The sequence below is a fragment of the Crocodylus porosus genome, unplaced genomic scaffold (genome assembly GCF_001723895.1).
Source record: "Crocodylus porosus isolate Cpor-Errol unplaced genomic scaffold, CroPor_comp1, whole genome shotgun sequence".
NCBI lineage: Eukaryota > Metazoa > Chordata > Crocodylia > Crocodylidae > Crocodylus > Crocodylus porosus.
Window position 1 is genome coordinate 15,461,796 of NW_017728928.1, and position 13,259 is coordinate 15,475,054.

The 13,259-nt window shown below is 44.8% G+C and overlaps 1 protein-coding gene across 2 annotated transcripts in view; it reads right to left on the reverse strand.

Moving 5' to 3' along the window:
* Positions 1 to 5,882: 5,882 nt before the first annotated feature.
* LOC109315132 overlaps positions 5,883 to 13,259 on the reverse strand; it is an 88,569-nt gene continuing 81,192 nt past the window's right edge. The window contains exons 5-8 of one of the 2 annotated variants that reach the window (XM_019542697.1): positions 12,342 to 12,497; positions 10,190 to 10,306; positions 7,633 to 7,667; positions 5,883 to 6,674 (exon numbers count right to left, since the gene is read on the reverse strand). In XM_019542697.1, coding sequence (XP_019398242.1) covers positions 6,654 to 6,674; positions 7,633 to 7,667; positions 10,190 to 10,306; positions 12,342 to 12,497 — 329 coding nt within the window. In that variant the 3' untranslated portion in view covers positions 5,883 to 6,653. Of the gene's footprint in view, positions 7,668 to 10,189; positions 10,307 to 12,341; positions 12,498 to 13,259 lie in introns of both variants that reach the window. The other variant, XM_019542695.1, reaches the window with a different exon arrangement.

Sequence of the window (13,259 nt, forward strand, 5' to 3'; positions counted from 1 at the left end):
AAGAACAATTTTACCAACTATTTAGTTGGTCCAATACAAGATATCAGATTTACTCAAAGAACCTTGTCTATGTCCTCAGACCAACGTGGCTACAGCCTACACCTCTGATGCTTAATTTGCATTTTGGGTAGAATAGTTCTACGAGGTAAAGCATAGCTTTAATGGGAGAAGAGAGGTCACTGTGAGCACCTGGTGAGGGACCTGGGGGCGTTAATTGGAGCAAGCTGAAGCTTGGGAGCCAAGAGTCAAAGCTGTTTAAGATTGCAGCAGAGGCACAAAGATGATTGCTCTAGTAATCTAAAAACTGGCTCCCAAATTGATTATGGTCAACATCAAAGCATGGCAGGTGAATACAGGACAGCAGCTGGGTGAGCTGGGCCAAGGACATCAATTCCACGTAAACCAGTATAAGTGATTGGAAATCAGTTCAAATCTGTGACACAACAGAAGTTCAGTGCAAATAAACCACTTCCAAAATGGCCAAAACCAGTTTAAGATAAAGCTGGATGGATCTAGTATCTGACTTAACTGATTTAGGTTCAATTAGTTTATTGAACTTCTGTCCCAGGTCCCCTTCAGATTCATGTTAACTCAGTCCTCCAGCATCCCAGGATGCTTTACACTTCCCCTGCAAACCTTCTCCAAGGTTAGCAGGCTAGCACTGATCCACGCGGTCTGCTCTAGCTGAACAGGGAGGTGTTCTCTAGTTCATCCCAGCTCCTGGCCTGAGCCATTGCTGGCATCTGGTTGCATTTCCAGAATCAAAAGTGAATGTCTGTTCACTCATGTCATGGGATGGGGTCCTCATGGATGGCCTTGATACCCCTAGATCCCCTTGACCATCCTCATCCTGCCCAATGGGCACCCTCTTTCTCACCCACCATGTCTTGTTGCTGATTATTATGAATAGGAAGGCTGCCCTTGGGTTTGTCGTGCACAGTCCTGATGGGCCCCACTGAATCCTGTGGGTTCTCCAACTCCTTTTGGGTCCTGCTCCAAAAATGGGTGCCTCTCAGGACACCCTCAGCCTATGGGCTAGATGCATCACTCCAAACCACCCCTCTACCATGTCCCAAGCCTCACAGATGGCATTTAGTCATTATCCCTCCAAGGCCTTAATTTAGCTTCGCCATTGGTCGTCACTGTGCTTTCCACAGCCCTGCCTCTCTCTCTCAGGGTCCCCTGGCGCTGGGGTCTGTTCACCCCCTCTGTCACTGCCCCCAATCTGGCGCTGGGGTCCCCACACTGTAGTAAGCCCCCAGTGAGGCCTTCTTCCCCAGTAGCCTCAGCCCAAACCTCTGGAGTTATAAGACAACAAAACTACAATCCCCTAGGCTATAACATAACACACAAAGTTCAGGGAGTGCTCTGCCCCCTTAAAGGAGTCAAACTTCTTCCCTGGAACTAAGTGCTTAGTAGTCAAGGGTACCTGGTGAGTGCCTAGACCCCTATTAGTCCTAAGTGCAGCATACCAGACAGCTGCAGCATCTCTGAGCAATTCCTCCCTGGAGGCTCCTTCCCCTTTAGCTGCTGGCAGGGAACTGACTCTCTCATCCCAGCCCTGGGGTTTATATGGGCCCAGGGCCCTGCCTCTTGCAGTCAACTGACCGGCTGCAGGTGCAGGCTAATTCCCTCCTTAGGCCTGCACCTGTGGGGCTCCTGCCTGACTGCTAGGGCTCTCTCCCTAGGCTGTTTCAGCCCCTAAAGGACCAGGCACCTTAGTGCCCTGTTACAACTTGCTTATCAGTTCAATCTGCATAGCTTAGATTAACCTGTGAAGATTGACCAGATTCAGCCTTGGGATTTTTAATTGTCTGTACTTAGCCCTGGAGTGCAAACAGGCCTATGCAGTGACAAGGAATACCAGAGTAGGGCTGTGTGAAGCTTTGGTCCCCAATTCAGCGGCCAAACCTCCAAATTCGAATCGAATCAGAGGACACTTTCATCTCTCCGAATTGAATCAGATCCCTCCGAGTAGGTTCAGAGAGATTCAGAAAGATTCATAGACTTGGACATAGACACAGCTTCAAATGTTTTTTCTACATACCTCTAGGTAGCAGGGGCTCGTGAGTGATGCAATACTGGGGCCCGTAGAGCACCCCACAGGAGTGCAGAGGGGTCCCTAGCGCACTCTGCAGCAGACCCAGAACTGGACCAGAAGCACTTCCAGTCTACTTCTGGGTCTGCTGGGAAGCGTGCTGGGGGGCCCCCACCACCCCTCCCCGGCTCAGTAACTGGTGCCTTCTGCACCAGGGGGGCACTGAGGGTCGCCCCATGGCCAATCGCTGTGTTAGGGAGGCTTGGGGGGGTTGCCCAGCATGCTCCCCAGCAGACCCAGAAGTACTTCCAATCCACTTCTGGGTTCACTGCTGAGCACATGGAGGGCCGTCCCCCCCCACACACACACACACTCCTGTGGGACGCTCCATGTGCCCCAGCATTGCTACATTCAGGAGCCATGCCTGCTACCTCAAGGTATGGAGAAAAAACATATAAAGCTGTGTCTATGGCCAAATCACTGATTCTCCAAATCAGCATCACATCTTCAGATCTGGTTCAGGCAAATCGAATCAGGGACAGCGATCTGAATCAACTAATCGAATCACTGTCCCTGATTCAGGCCGAATCCAAACGCGAATTGAATAGGGCCCACTTCGCACACCCCTATACCAGAGCTGCCTGAGAAATGGAAGCCCACTGGACAATTATGGAGGCATCAAGAGGAGAAAAGGAACAAAGAAAACTGCTAAAATAAAAAGTAGCAACCAAATGAGTTTATTTGGAAGATGCCATCATCATGGTATTTTTCTATCCATAAAAAAAATTTATTGAATAGAGGAATTTATTTACAACAAGATACATAAGCATATGCAGTATAGCAAGTTAGCCCAAAACACGCATTGTGAAATTTTGTATTTTCCTCAGATGTGTGTTGTGAAATCAGTGGTTACATGCAAGGAGCACAGCTTACGTAAGGGGCAAAATCAGAAAATAAATGCTCTTACTTTATATGCAAATAAACACCTGAGTTTGAGGCAACCCACTTGGATGAAACTCTTCATGTCTGTAAAAACTGGACTTGAGACCATAATCGAGTGTCCTGTTCACTGGCTCCTCGCACATGTAAGCGTGTGTATACCAGGACTTAAGTGCCCATACTATGAATGAGATCTAATATCCCACCTGTTTGTTTATACACAACATGCAGATCAGGAATTATTAAATATGAAACTCTCAAACTTGTCCAATTTGAGTCCTAAACCACTGGAGACCTTGTGAGACATCCCCCAACAATATCAGTGATCTGACCACAAAAATATCTGAAATGCTCCACATGGTACATCACTGACACTGTCAAACTATTATGTATAAAACAGACATATATACACCAGAGGTTGCTACTGAAGATCCCTGTTTATTGTTTCACAGTATTTGAATTTGTTGTGGCATTTTCTAAACATGAAAAAGAAATTACTGTACTACATCTATGCACCCAAGTGAAATACAATGTATATTTTAAATTTTACTGGGATCTACAAAACCCTTTCTGAAAATACAATCAGTGCTCGCCTAAAATGGAAATCATTCAAGAACCACTCTTCCACACCCCGCACTCCCTGTACCTCTGCCCCTGCCCACACCCACCTGCAAGAATATCCAGCCCGGCACGAAGGAAATTAAAAGCCCAAAGCCACACCATGACATCTATCCCCTCAGTGCTTCGCCCTGCTGTACAGCCAGCTGTTCTGCTGCATCAGCACTTACTCTTGCTGCAGAGGGGATGGGGACCTTCAGCGAGGGTAAGCGCAGGCAGCTGGCCACACTGGGGACAGAGATTTGTGGCTTATGATCAGGGTTGGGTTGGAATGACCCATGCCAGCAAAAGGTTGCCAACCCCTGCCTTAATGAATATCTAAAAAACAAAATGGATACCTGGAGATTACCAACTTTCTATGAAGCTTTTGAGGTCTGACAGCACATAGACACTGTCAAAATTCAACACCTACTGACAGCTTTGGAAAGGATTTCTCAGATTAGCAACAATACAGATGCTAACAAAGGTGGGACAAAGCGCTTTGGAAAAAAAATAACGGCGAATTGGTAGTAGCTTCTGTCTGTTTCAAGAACCAAATGTCAGCATGAAAGCTTTTTATATTTCTGAACTTATTTTTTTGTCTCATTTTGTTTTGTTTTGTCACAGGTCTTTGCACTCCCAGGTTTGACCATGACAAGGCTTAAAAACTGCAAGGTAATCACACAGGCACCCCTATAATTCATGGGCTTCCCTGCTAAACACTGCAGACTCATGTTCACAGTTGGATGAGCAAAGTGGAAAAAGAAATGAAGACAATAATTTATCTAGAATTTTAAGGGACTTCAAATTGGTGTTGCTTTGTAATCCTTTCGTATCAAATTGCTGTGAACATCTAAACAACTTTGTTTCGTCACAGAGGTCCATTGGTAGTGAATACGAATACAACATGCATTTTGCTGCACCAGAAATGCTTCTTTGCATCAGATGGAGGAGAAAAGTGGCTTGTTTGAACAATCACAGACTAATGAACAGCACTGTTTAATCTCATTCATTCACAAAGATCTCGCCAGTTAACTGAGTTTTTTAAAATCACAATTAAATACATGAAAATTGCAACAAACAATCTAAGATAAGAAAACTGCAATATTTTTGGATATTAATCAAAAGAAAAAAGTAACATATATTGATTATGATCTCCCTTACTATTCATGTACCAGTCACCTTTTTCTTTAAAAATTAGCGATTGAAAATCAGAGTGCATGCCAAACAAGGAAACTGATCCTGCAGAGTTTGCTTAAAAGGAAATAACTTTGTGCCTTATTTAAAGGAGTGTGCTAGGTGAGTAAATATGATATTCGCTTAGTTCTGCTTACAAGTTGTGTATCATCTATATCTACCCGAATATCTGAGGCCTTGTTCAACTCAAACCTGAATTCCAAACGTTTACATTTATCAGTAGCTCTAATCTGGCATTGATAGGCCCCGTTTCTTTACCCTACATTGGTTGAACTCTGGAGTAGCCTCTCAGAAATACAGCGCTATGATGAGGTTGTCTGCCAGCACATTTAGAAGTCACCACTTGGCCTCTGAATGCAATAGCACTTCAACCTGTCTCCAGATGCAGAAACATCATGGCCTCTTTTGTAAGAAATGATATTCCCTTAAAAATTGTTTGTTTTAGTAGAAAGCAGGACAATCAATGCATCGAAGCTTCTTATATCCATAGATCCAGGAAGGACAAAATATAGCCCATGGGCTGGAGGCAGCCTGCCAGTTGGTTGTATCTGGCCCACAGCTGCCCCCAAGGTACTCCACGGGGGGCTGAGCCCCACCAGCCCCAGCCCCAGCCCTGGCCCAGCTTCCTAGCAGTGCTGCTCCTGCTGTAGCCGCTCGGGTGCTGATCGGCTCTTCCTGCCCCTGCTGTGTCACTTTGGGCAGCACATAGCACAGGGAAGTGGCAGCAGAGGTAGGGATGTGCGCCAGCTACCACACGTCCAGCCAATTGCCTCTATATACACTACCAATAAAAGCATGAATCAAAAATTATTTTTAGAAATAAAATTAAACATGTTACAGTAGGCTTGATTTTCAGGATCTGATTTTTTATTTATAATTTTTTTAAATGATATCTTCTGAAACATTATATGCGTGCAGCTCTTGACAGGTCACCAAAACTCACTTAAATCACCCACCAGCCGAAATAATTGCCCACCCCTATTTTAGATTAACTTTTTCAATGTTTATCTTTCTCTAAATAACAAAATAATTTGAAAATACCTGCACAAAGTGGTTTCCTTTAGGGTATGTTCCAGAGGACTGAGAACTATGGTGATGATGCCCCAGTTATAGTAATTACTGCAATTTATTAGGGATTTAAATGATGAACAGAAACAACCTGCCTCAGGTTTTCAACACACAATTCCTGGGTTAAGCTAGGATTTCTTGAACAATTCTGAGAAAATTGATACATTTGCTTCCAAATGCTGTTCAGCTAAAACCTGGCCTGCAAAAACTTCACATTAGAATCAAAAGGGGTTTTTTAGCTTTCATCTTAAATACCACAAACTGTAGTGAAGAAATGTGAGATTGAGGTGGAATTTGTAAGATCATGTAATTATTTTGTTAAAACCCAATACCCTTTATATACACTTAGTCCAGAAGCCCGTGTTTAATAAGGAACAGGATATTCTACAAAGTTATGGCCATTGAATTGTCCTTGTTTTCATCAATTCCAGAAAGGCTCCTGGATGGGCTGATCGTGCAGGTAATGAAAGGCAGGATCTGAACAAAAGAGTTCAGCAGGTTCAGGAAATGTGCTTTGGGACAGGTTGAATAGTTCTGAAGCTGGATCCTGCCTCTAGGGTACCTGATGCCTTGTAGAGCTCCAGAAAGATACTGTATGCCACAAAGCAGTTGTATGATGATGACTAGGGCTTTTCTTCAATAAAAGTGTTTCTAAGGGTATTACAGTGCATTCACCAAAAATTCAACAATATATTTGGGCTGCTCAGGATGTAGTAAAGATGACTTTCCTCAAGTACTTTTACCAGTCCTCTGGTGCTGGTGGAGTCCTTTCCCAATTGAAGACTTTTTTTTCCCCTATCACGTTTCAGGTTTTCTATTCCTCATCTTCAGGTTGCTGCAAAGTTGAGGGTGAAAGATACCACTGAGACCACCAGGAATGCAGCTTCATTTAAACACACACATTTTTTGTGCTCTTACAATAATCAGGGCCAGAGATGTGGAGGCTGAAGTCCTTCCTCCACAGAACAGAGAGCGAGTACAGACAGAGGAATGGACCAGAGCAGCATCTCAGCTGTCATGCCAAGCTGGATGGTATCCCTGGTATTCCAGGCAACTGGGAGGATTTGTGCTAGATTTAACACCTGAGATGGTAATGCCTGAGCTCATGGCATTAAGGGACTGTTGCAGAGGGACAGGTACAGAGTACTACAAAATCAAAAGCTGCCTCAAAATCAAAAGCATGGATGAGCGGAGTCTTAGGACTGCAGCAGTGGCTGATGCCACAGGTCAACACCGGGGCATTTGTAGGATGTGCGGGTGCCCTGCCTATTAATAGCAAGGTTTGGAGCCAGTGTGAGAGCGCAGAACCAGCACTTGGTTCAGGATTCAAGCCAGAGGTGCAACTAGAAATTTTGGAGCCCTGTGTGAGTGGCTGGGCTTGCGGGGGAGGGGTGGGGATCCTGACTGCTGGAGAGCATGGGGGCAGAGGGCAGGGGAGAGTTCACTAGAGAGTCTTCCCTCACACTACACAGACTCTCTGGGAGCTGCTATTCTGGCACTTCCTTTAAATCTGTGCCCAGGGTTGGTACCCCACTTGCATCCCGCTAGTAATACTACTCGCACACCCCTAGGTACGCTACTGCTAAGCATCCTGACAAAGCACAAAGACTGTGGGAAATGTGAATTCCCTATGCTTCATTTTAATGGGCATTGTCAGTCCTCTTTTGTCAGAAGGCCCAGAAATTAGCAACCCCATTTCACCTTAATAATTTGACTGGGCAAGGCATTGAAAAGATGGGACTAATTCTAACAAAAGGAAGGAAGATTTCAGAAATGAATTTCTTAACACTTACCATCTGCTTAATCGCTATCCATCCCAGGAATCTCCCTAGAAGAATAAAAGGAGAGTGGCATTAGTAATAGCAAAAACTTGTTCAAAAACACTGAGTTCACATTTGGCGCTTGGACTTGCCTCTCCTTGCATCCCATTTTATTCCTAATAGAGACACAGCAAGAGCAGGCCCCTGGGGGTAGCTGTGACACCCCTGGTGGCCTACTGGCTCCTGCTCCACTGTGGCTCCTTGGAGTACCCTCCCTTTTCTACCTTGCCTACTGTGCCCGTATGTCTGTTATATGCTTCAGGAGACTGCCTTCAGGAACCAGGGCTCCAAAGCGAGCCTCAGCCCCAGCTGTCCACTGTCCCCGTGCCTGGCTCACACCAGTTGCACCCCTCTGGTGCTAAACATGGCCCTCCTGGCCCTGTCCATGCCTTGGGGCACAAGCTTTCTTAGGGGCAACAACAGTAGTTTCCATCGTTCCCTATGGCCAAGCCATGCCTCTGAGGTGTCACTGGGTATCACTCTGGAGGAGGCCTCCAGCCCCAACTCTGTGCTTTGCCCCACAAGTCTCTAACTTGTGTTTCAGCTTCTGCCTTCTCGGCTTTGGCCCCTTTTCTCTGGCTGTGCCCTCAGCCCAAGTCCACTGCCTTGGACCTTGGCTCCTGGGCCCCAGTCCTCTCTCTCCTTCTCAGACTCTGGCCCCTGGTCCTATCTCACCCTCTTGGCTCTGGGCCCTTGGCCCTGCTTTCAAGGTGTCAAGCCCAAGGGGTTCCTGACCCAGGCATGGCTGCTCTCACGATGCTCATCTTGGTCCTTGACCCTCACAGGACTCTACGCTTTGTGCCTCAGGTACCTCTGTGTCCTCCATATCACACCTATAGCCACTTCTTGGTCCCTCGGTATTAAACATAACATAAATTTAAGCAACTGCTTCCAACTAAAAATCTCCCCACTCTAGGTCATTACCACACCACAAGCTGGATTTGGTACTGAGCTGCCTCATCTAGCTCTCTCAGGTAGTTTGGGTGAGCCTGTTTGCTGCATCCACCCCCTCCAGGAGCTCCTCTCCCTGGGGAATGCAGAGTCAGACTGTGCTCCTTGCTCCAGACTCTGGGTTGATATGCCTCTAAGCACTACCCTTTCTGGTCAGTCCACCTCTTAGCCACCCACAGGGGTTTCCCCTTTGCTTAATGGCCAGCCTGCCCCTGCCGCAGCCCCCCGCAGCAAGCTTAGCCTGCTGCACTCTCCACTTAAAGTGAAGGAGCCTCTGGCTCCCCGTCACAGTGACCCCACCCCCAAAACCCCACGTTCGAATATCCAGACTGGCACCTGGTTTTCTATACAATATGTGTAGATCAGGCCTGGTGTCGAATCTTGAATGATGGCAGTGCTGTTTCTGCACTGGCTTCTTCATTATTACACCTATTTCTGACCTGAAAGCTCTGTCTCATATTCATCAGTGGATATGGCAGCACCTTTCAGCAGGTCCTTTAGCACAGGAAAAACTGTACAGTGCAGCTTCCCTTAACTACAGAAGTAAACTGCAAATCCCTCAGTGCAGGTGAGGCAGGGAACCTGTGCTTTTCTGCTATATCCATCAGGCATTGCCCATCCACTGTTTTAAACACACCGTAACTGCAAATTCCTCACCTTGACTGCTAGCGGGCCCTCACTAATGGCAGAACCTTCCCTTTAGCTCAGCTAGAGTAATAAGCCACTTCCACTGATGCTAATGTCTTCACCTGAACCTATAGACTCTAGAGGACACTAGTAGAGAAAAGCCAGAATGTCCCTTCGTTTACTGAAGGAGCCTTTATGATTACAGCAGAGTATGAGCTCTGCTATTGTTACGATTAAGATTTCCTGATTATCAGTTTGTCTTCCAAGGGCTCTAAATCCCATGTGCTTATCTGGATTGTCCTGAAAATTGCTATGCCTGTCAAGGTCCAGGGTAAGGACATTGGTCTAAATCTGGATTTGTCTGAACAAATGGGTCACAGTACCCACACTGGTCATTGACTAACTATCCCTTTACTACTGATTTTTCTGATGTTTAACAACACTTTGAGCATGCTGACACTAAATAGCGTTAGTTACTTATTTTTCTTCCTTCACACCCAGTTGCATTGTTTAAGAAACAAATTTTCAGAAATTTCAAGTTTTGCCATTTTTCACATTCTATAAGGCACAGGGAATACACGTCACTGTAGCTCCATGTTAAATACACAAAAACTTCACTTAGAAAGTTTTATTATTATTATTATCATTATTTTATTATTTTAAAAAAACCATCCTTATTAGTGGTAGTTCTGCCTGAAACCTTTTACATAACGGCTCAGGTACTGACAAAACTCAAAATGCTGAGTGACAATGGGAATGTTACCGTCACAGCATTGGTTCCACTGACTGTTCAATAAGGATGCTGAGGCTTTGTTTAAGGAATTCCAAGATTCGACCCCTTCCTTCCTACCTTCCCCCCCACAAAAAAAGAAGTTGGATCTATTCTCTTAGCCGTGTTGATAGGAAGACATGTATATTCATAAGAAGCCAAATATGTATTACCATACTATACCTGGCTGTCTTTTGAAGCATCGAATGCTGTACACCACACCACCTAGAATTACCAAGATTACTAGCACAACAGCAGCCATGGGTCCTGGTTCAGTTATGCCTACAATCTTCTCTGGAACTAGAAAAAACAAAACAATTTAAATGAATCAAATGGAAGTACCATAACATATGCTTGCATTATAAGTAAAAGTCAGACATGGTACTTCTGATGCTAAACACAGACAACATTAATAAAAAAAAAGGAGGAAGCATGAACTGGCGTATACACCGTTCCTAATTTAAAATTGTTCAGGCCATGACAAAAATGACTCTTAACTTTGACAGCAACATGAGTGCCCCTCCCCATCCCTCACCAGTTTAAAAAGAATAAAAAAATATTATCTCTGATTACACACAATAAACTAAACCGCGGTGGTCTTATCCTAAAAACGGAGTTAGAGAGGGGGAGAACTAAAGACTGAATAAAGTCTACTGTGGTTTCACTCTTATTAGTAATTTTTCATGGCAGGCATTCAGCTATTACCAGGATACAATTCCTAGTAACCAAGTATGCTATAGAGAAGCCATAAGGTTACTTCAGCTGTGTTGTGTCTGAACACATCTGTGGCACTTGGGATCAAAATAGTGGCAAAGGTGGCTACAAACTATGTCTTCCTGTCTTCTTGACTGCACAGACTGAGATGCTGGCCCAGCTATGAGGGCTAGGGACCAGCCTGTGTGCACCTCTGCACTGTTCCAATAGCTATCTAAGCTGGTGTAATGCTCACTAAATAAATCAATAAAAGCAAGTGTCGTGGTTGTGAAGGGGAGACCTCCCCTTGCCTAATAATTTAGTCTGGTCTAGTGTTAGAAGAAAACTCTGTTCTTGAAACCTGAGAATATGTTTTCATTCTTGACTGTTATCCAGTCCTCATTTAGTGCTCTTAAACTCATGAAAACATTATGGGAAGACTCCAATTTCCCTTTATGCACCTAAATGGGATTGCTACAGCCAAATAACTGCCACTTTGACACCTGTGCATGCATTTGCTGAAAGTAAAATGGAGGAGGACAAGGAGGGTCACCCATATTTTAGCCCAATAGCCTAATGCTTAGGGCACTTGTAGATGGAGCAGGAGACCAAGATTTAGGGCCCAGTTTCTAGGTGGTTGAATCTGCACCTACTTCTTCCCAACTCAGAGCTCTAGCCACCAGGACACAGGTATTATCCAAACCCCTCTCCAGTCCCTCTCTTGAAGATGACTGGCTGCAACTTGCATTTAATAGCCACTGGAGAAAAAGAAAGGGTAGCAGCGCAGTGTGGAAGCTTCTGACACAATGGGAGCAAGAGTCCAGGCTAGAACCCAGGGCTGCCTCCCACCCAAGGGAGCAGCCATCTTACTGAACCATGCACCTTCTTGGTCTTGCTCTTCCTCCTCCCCCTGTTGGCTATTCACTTAGGTGCATGAAGTAAGCTGGGATCTAGCTCTGAGAGTCAAAATACTCCCTTTAGCAAGACAGACATTATCTGCATTTAAGAGACAAGGAATCTCAGGACTGGTGTGATGAGTGACCTGTCTGAGATGAGTCAAGTCAAGGCTGAAGCTGGGGATAAAACTTAGAAGTCTTCACTCCTCCCCTCAAACCACTAGAATATGCTCTCTCCCTCACATAAACAGCACACAGCATAGTCCAAGCAAGGGATTTGACTTCCACATGATAAATGCAAATTCCTGGCCTTCAACCTGGTTTTACAGGTTAGAGTCAAAGTTTAGGGTTAGAGTCAAAGCCAGAAAGGATGCTTTATTGGCTGTGGTTCAGCTGAAGCTGAAGAACCATAAGGGCAACTCTTAGCAGAATTCAAAACCATCCTAAGCCCTGATTCAGTCTTAAACCCAAACTTCAAACCTTGCCCTAACCCTAAACCGTATGTAGATCTGTACCCCACCATTTCCTGTGTCTTCTCCAATTTTAACACTGTATGATTTTATTGAGTGTCCAGTAAATGTCATCAAATGAATTCTCTGAGCCAAAGTCTGCTCTCAGTTACTCTAGTGTAAATCTGACAGAAACTCATAGACTAGTCTGTTTGCACCAGTGTATGTGAGAGCAGCATTGCAGTTAAGTCAAAAGTCTTTAGTATCCTATGGAAAAAAACATGGAGAGTGACTGACCAGCATTGTTGTGATAGGCATCCGTGGTAACTGCCCATCCACATGTCTGAGTCTGGTATTCAGGTGAGGTAGGGAAGAAGCCATCTGGAATCATGTTGGTTATTTGGCATGTAATGTTCTGTGTACTGATGTCATCCTTGGTATAATCAGGAGAAGCTACAAAACACAGCAGTGGCAATCAATGAGAATTGCAGCTTTGTGGTGGAAGAAGTCAGGCTGCTTTAAACCAGTAACTAGCAATTGAACAATCAATTTTCTTTGCACTGAAATTATTGAGTTGCCTTTATGAGCCTGATGCCAGTCCTGGGTGGGTGACCCTGCTTCTAGATGCGAGACCCAATCTCTGGTTTAAACCCAGCTGCTGCAAATGAAGTTCTATGGGGCTTATAATTCCATGTGTAAATGCCAACACCCAGCTGTGGCTGTAATCACTAGTTTGGGGACCACTGGTCCACATAACATTGTTTTGAGATTTGAAGGAAACAAGAAACTGAATGGGGGAAAAATATCTCAGACAAAAAGAAAATGTTATGAAACAAGCGATAAAAAGATGATTTTCAAGAGCTGATAATTATTTTTTCCTGATTTGTAAGTATTTTGTGGGCTAATGAAAAGCAAGCAAGGGGGACTAGGATCAGAATCAGGTCAATATACAGTGCATATTACTCTGGTTTGCTAAGCCTCTACTGTACTAGCAGGCTTATTTTGGCAAACCAGTGTGGAAGAAGGGAGTTTCTTCTTTATTCTTTTCATTGGGGCAGAGACGGGAAGGTAGAGTTTGCTATGCAAGCAGAGGTCAGTATTACAGGCCTCTAAGTCTTTGGGTTCCTGTCTTATGAACAAATCTTTGTAGCTCTATAGCATGCAAGTCATTCTCTTTGAACTCCTTGTCTCCGTGCGGCCCACCAAGAAGCTCAT